The sequence below is a fragment of the Ranitomeya variabilis genome, chromosome 7 (assembly GCF_051348905.1).
Source record: "Ranitomeya variabilis isolate aRanVar5 chromosome 7, aRanVar5.hap1, whole genome shotgun sequence".
In the NCBI taxonomy this organism is placed as follows: Eukaryota; Metazoa; Chordata; class Amphibia; order Anura; family Dendrobatidae; genus Ranitomeya; species Ranitomeya variabilis.
In genome coordinates this window covers 5536159-5542419 of record NC_135238.1, presented here as the reverse complement: position 1 = coordinate 5542419, position 6261 = coordinate 5536159, and the positions used below count along the sequence as shown (strand labels likewise).

The window sequence follows — 6261 nt, the reverse complement described above, 5'->3', positions numbered from 1 at the left end:
GAGTTCTTCCGGGATCCTAGAGTCGCCCCTCTCCAACTGTTGCCCCCTATGTCTGCTTAGGTGATTTAGGTGAGACAGCCCGCCTATAACTGACTGTCCTGCCGTAGGTTTGAAGTAAGGCTTGGAGCTCAATACTTCCTCGGCGTTTCTGGCCACCGGCTACGCGCCTCAGTAGGATGTTGCCTCGGTCTTACAGCACGACTCCTACTGGTATTATCTCCTTGTTGCGTTGATCTCGTTTCTCACTCTTCACAATAAACCTCGCTTCTTGTCCTTTCTTGGGGTACCGCCACAATGAAGTGCAGGCGCGGTCCCGTAACGTTCTTTCTGTTCGCTAGGCCTCTGTCAGGATCCCACCCCTGACAGGGACCCCCCTGAATCTTCCCCTGCAACACCCTCTGCCACAGGATGTTGCCTGGTTCCAACCCAGTCAGCTTTCTGTCTAACTTCCTATCTAACCCCCAGTTTTACCAGACTGTGAGGAGTGGCCTAATACATAGCACCCTTAGCTCCCCCTGGAGGCCAGACTGTGAAGTGTATTGGTGTCTGTGATACCTGGTCAGGGGAACTCCTTCAGTGCCATCAGACGTACCAACACCCCCCTTAGCGGCGGAGCATCAGTACTGCAACGACCAGGACTCTGGGGCGCTGCACCTGCTTATCTAGGTAATGAGTCTTCTTCATACCAGATAACATATTGTCAGGAAAAGTCTGACTTTACAGCTTTTATCTTATCTTTCGATGTGTTAACATTCATATTCTCCTACAAGTAAATAGCAGTAGTATTATGTAGGTGTAGATCATGTTCAGACTGGACCATAGAGGGGTAGGTGAATCCCCTGGTGGACCCCACACGTGAGCAGTGTTTGGCACAGTACACTTGATGCACTATAAGCAGGAAAGTCAGCATCTTATTTATTTAGCAAACTACTACCTACCCTTTTTTTATTTTTTGGAAGCATAGGCTAAAATTCTATACATGAGAAGCAGCAATCCACATAGTATCCTCCATCACTGTCCATTAATATTTACATAGAACTGAAGACTGGACCCCCCAGAATTAACGTTAATGGTGAGATCTCGGTACCCCAGTCCAACACTGGTCTAGATTATTTTAAAACTTTGCAAATATATAAACCTCTAAGTAATCATCCAATATGATGAGTGTACACTGCAGGATGTAGTCCCCTACAATCAGCTACCAAGTGATCACATACCTCATATTAACCACAATGAGTTCCTCTCATCCCACCTATTTCTTCTTTATGGTCTGATTCCTATCCGCCCAAAGGATATCTAATATTTCCTGTCTCCTGATGGAGGTTCTGCAACTTCTTTTTTCAGTAGTCTTATAAAATGAACGGTCCACTCCATCTGATATCTAAGAAGAAAGTCAATGATCTTAAAGGAAAAAGACACTTTTATTTACAAGAGCAAAAGTCAATAATTCTCTATAAGGCTACTTTCACACATCAGGTTTTCAGTGTCAGGCTCAATCAGGCTAATTTTCAAAAAAACAGATCTGGCAACTGTTGCCGCCGGATCCGGTTTCTTTCCCATAGACTTGTATTAGTGCCGGATTGCGCCGGATGACATTCCGTTTCATCCGGTTTTTGCCGGAACTGGCAAATCTGCCGTTTCTGGAAAAAGCGTCCATAGCAATGTTTTTTGCCTCCGGCGAAAAAGCCGGAAGCGCCGGATGCTGTTTGCTAGAATGGAAGCCTATGGGAGCCGGAAGGTGCTGGATCAGGAAAATGACGGATTCCGGCGCCGGATTCTGTTTTTTTTAACTGAGCATGCTCCAAATTTTTTTTATCCAATTATCTGGATATGCTAGTTGGATCTGACAAAAAAATGGATCCGTCGCATCAGTTTTTCACAATCTGCGCTGGATCCGGAGGTCGGAGACTCAGTCATCTCCACCATTAAGAGTGCTCCCGGCACAGGGATAGTTAGGGTCCCAATTCCATAAAAAGTTCTTTACTGAAGACCGTCACAGCGTGACGCAGGGCGTGCATGTTTTAGGTTGTTCCCACCACAAATTCAATCAATAAAGCAATTATGAGTCCAAGCAGTTCTGCAGAAGCCATAGCGCCAACAGTTGCCTGCCTGATGAAAGTGAACAGATCATGTTTTGTACTAGACAGATGCAAATATCTACCCAATGTTAGTTATCCTTTTACATAAATACAATGTTTCTGTGTTATGCACTCTCTGGTTGATATTGTATTTCTCATAGATTTTGCCAATAATGATGAAAAATGATAAACTATTTCATGTAGATAATCTGAAATGGAAATATCGCTGAGCTAACATAGTAAGTAAATCAGGATTTTAGCAATTGAATTATCCAGAAAAAAACATTTTGAAATATTCTATTATTTATACTGAAGCAGAGAAAGGCTCTACTTCAAATTTCATTTCCTTCAGATATATCTTTCTGTAAAAACCACAGGACCTTCGCCATGATTTGCCTTCTCAGTCTGGGATTGGAAATCATAATGACGAGAGACTCTGCTGTTGGAAAAATCATAAATATCAACCAGCTGACAAATGTGTGAGGGTCTGCAGGGTTGGGGTTTATTGAAAAAAACAAAATGTTATTCAAGTAGAATATGATGGAAATTATAAGGAACCGCCACATGGTTCTTATAGCATTAGCATGAGCCTGGTTTTTGGTTTGGGATAATCCAGATTCCTTCTGCTTGATCCTCCATAGATGTCTTATAAGTGAAGAGTTGGTCACCATCACAGAGACCAGAATAAGTAGAAATGGCACACAACATCCTATAAATGATGCTAATTGAATGTGAACGGACTGAAAGTGGAAAGAGCCACTGATAACTATGGGATCAAGGCTGCTGTTCACAGGAGATTGTAGAGTGACTTCCACAGTTGCCGTCCAAATGGCGGGAAGACTAATGAAGAAACATCCGGCTGCTGAGAGAAGGAGAAGTCGTGGTAGATACATTGAGATGTTCCTCTTGGACCACACAAAGAATGGATGACTGAAGGTAGAGATGGTGACACCATAATAGATACAGAGCCAGGCGGTGAGCCAGTAGGTCAGATACAAGAGAGTCAGCGTGCCCACGGTGGTTAGGACATAGACCTCCCTGGTAAACAGTAGAGAAATTAAGTAAACCGATAATAGACCAATAGAGACCATTAAACACTGGAGAGCAGTGTTCACCACTCCTATGACAAAGTAGATTAGGTCTGGGGGATTCAGCTTCTGTCCAGTCTTCAGGCTTTGGGCACCAGACACCAGGATGCACACATTCAGAATAAGTGCCATCCCACTGTCCAAGACGGCAAAGATTATGAGAAGGATCCATTCTGTGGACGGCATCATGAACCTCCTGTGGATGAGTTTATGTTTGAATCAGTGACGTGCCGATGAAGCTAAAAAAGAAGGCTCTACTTTTCATATTTGATCTATGCAAAATGTGCCGCCTGAGTTTGTTTTTGCTCAGTTTTGCAAAGCAGGAATATTTTGCAAGTGCAGCAAAGTGTAACGAGGGCAAAGCATCGGATTATGGGTTACCTCTAGGTCACGCTCGTGACAATATTCCATGCTACTGTTGGAGAAGCCACACAGCTTGTGTTCAGTTCCCAAGTTTGGATCTTTAAAGGCAAGTGTAGCTTATTTTTCATTATGTATAATGGATAACATTCTTGTTGTTTAATGCGTTAGTATAATTTAGGCTTAGTTGTTTTATAGAACATTTTATAGACACTTTTCATTTCATGTTTTGAGTGTATACCGCAGCTTGTAGATGTTCACATATTTCTTCGGGATTTCACTACTCCCAGCTTTCATCAAGCCTGGAGGGGTGTGCGCTCTGATGATTGACCATTTGGACCAACATGCTTGATTGGTGCTTTGGATGATAAGTATCGTTCGTTAGCCAGCTTCAGCTGAAACAGCCGATGAATGATCATTATGGTCAAAATTTGCCATTTCAACCAGTCTTTATCTTATGTTAATGGGGTGTAGTCAGAGGCGTAGCTAGGGGTTCAGCCTAGGGGGGGGCGAGACATCTGAGTGGGCCCCTAACCTTTGATTACAACTATGGTGATGCACCCTAATAGTGGACGTAGGAGAACCTCATCAGATGATCCTGCTTCAACAAAAAAAAAACATCTCCACAAGACCAATACTGATATTACCACCATATTGTGACCATATAGGGGTAGATACCAGTCCTACAAAGCATACAAGTGATTACAGCACAGTTACAGATAACACAGGTCAACAAAAAAACATTTTTTTTCTGGTGTCCAAAATATTTTAATGAATTTGGGGTATTTTTGGGGTGCTGATTCTGAATATGTCATCAGTTTTGCCAGATTGGCTCAAGTTTTTGAGATTTTTGGTATCTTATTTATAGCACTTGTTGGTAAATGTGACGCATCATCTCATTAATTTCTTTGGATTAGTACTTGAACTGAGCAGTTCTCAATATAGTTTTGTGTTAATTAGTGTTCTAAAAGTTTGTTCATAGCTTGATTTTTGCACTAACTTTATGTTGTTGTCTGTTTTCCAGTGAAAAGCATGAACTCATCAAGAAGAAGTTGTCTTAACGATCCAGACTCATTCTGTTACATTTGTGGTGAATACACACTGCCAAAACCTAGAAGAAACATAACAGACTTCGTAAAAAAAGTGTATTTTGCCTATTTTGGGGTTATGCTTGGGGACCAAGACAAGTTTTGGGCACCACACATAGTGTGCAAAGCATGTATCGAATTATTACGAAAATGGAGCAAAGGACAAAGAAAAAGCTTCAAATTTGGTGTTCCAATGGTGTGGAGAGAGCCAAAAAATCATCATGATGACTGTTATTTCTGTGCAGTGCAAGTGCAAGGATTCAATAAGCATAAGAAACGAAAATGGGAGTAACATGGAATCTGCAAGAAGGCCTGTCCCTCATTGTGAAGATGTGCCTGTACCTGTGGTTACCATAAATAACAGTCATCATGATGATTTTTTGGCTCTCTCCACACCATTGGAACACCAAATTTGAAGCTTTTTCTTTGTCCTTTGCTCCATTTTCGTAATAATTTGATACATGCTTTGCACACTATGTGTGGTGCCCAAAATTTGTCTTGGTCCCCAAGCATAACCCCAAAATAGGCAAAATACACTTTTTTTACGAAGTCTGTTATGTTTCTTCTATGTTTTGGCAGTGTGTATTCACCACACATGTAACAGAATGAGTCTGGATCGTTAAGACAACTTCTTCTTGATGAGTTCATGCTTTTCACTGGAAAACAGACAACAACAGAAAGTTAGTGCAAAAATCAAGCTATGAACAAACTTTTAGAACACTAATTAACACAAAACTATATTGAGAACTGCTCAGTTCAAGTACTAATCCAAAGAAATTAATGAGATGATGCGTCGCATTTACCAACAAGTGCTATAAATAAGATACCAAAAATCTCAAAAACTTGAGCCAATCTGGCAAAACTGATGACATATTCAGAATCAGCACCCCAAAAATACCCCAAATTCGATGAAATATCTTTGGCACCAAAAATGCTGTTGACCAGTGTAATGACTTACCGCTGACGTTCTTTCTGATGGAATCGTTCACTTTTCCGTCTTTTCCATCTGGCCCAGACCGACATGGCGACTTCTTCCACCCAGGACTCAGCTGCAGAGAATACAACAAAGACACATTTCACTTCTCATATTCCAGCCATCACCATCTATTCCCAACCTGCACAACCTCCTCATCCTGCTGATACCCCAATACTGAGCCCCTGCTGCCGTATGTGTCCCTATTATTGCTCCTGCTGTGTGATACAAATGCAATGCTCCTCATACTGCATCACACAGTAATGCCACCACTGTGCCCTTACATAGTACAATGTCTCCTTTGTGCTCTCACGGTAGCCCCAAACTCTTTACAGGCCCCCACACTGTATGATGGCCTACACTGTATGATGGCCCGACAGCAGCCTTCAAACTGTATAGTGACCCCTGCGTTAGCTTCCACACTGTATAATGACTCCTGCCTTAGGTCCCACGCTGTGTAACGGTCCCCACATTATCTACCACACTGTATAATGACCCCCACATTAGTGTCCACGCTATATAATGACCCCCGCATTAGTGTCCACGCTGTATAATGACCCCTGCATTAGTGTCCACGCTGTATAAGGGAACCCGCTGTAGCTCCCACTCCTTGGATTCTGGGCACTGTCTGTCCCTCTCTGTGGGCTGATACTTGCACAGTCCTGAAATAAATG

The 6261-nt window shown here is 42.4% G+C and overlaps 1 protein-coding gene across 1 annotated transcript; it reads right to left on the bottom strand.

The window, feature by feature from the left end:
- Positions 1-2410: 2410 nt before the first annotated feature.
- LOC143785202 (taste receptor type 2 member 40-like) lies at positions 2411-3352 on the bottom strand. Its single transcript, XM_077273916.1, has one exon. It carries the CDS (start codon positions 3350-3352, stop codon positions 2411-2413), a length of 942 nt encoding a protein of 313 aa, XP_077130031.1.
- Between the last annotated feature and the right edge of the window lie 2909 nt (positions 3353-6261).

Excerpts from the sequence above, each read along its gene's own strand:
- LOC143785202 (XM_077273916.1), bottom strand. The coding sequence starts at position 3,352 with ATGCCGTCCACAGAATGGATCCTTCTCATAATCTTTGCCGTCTTGGAC.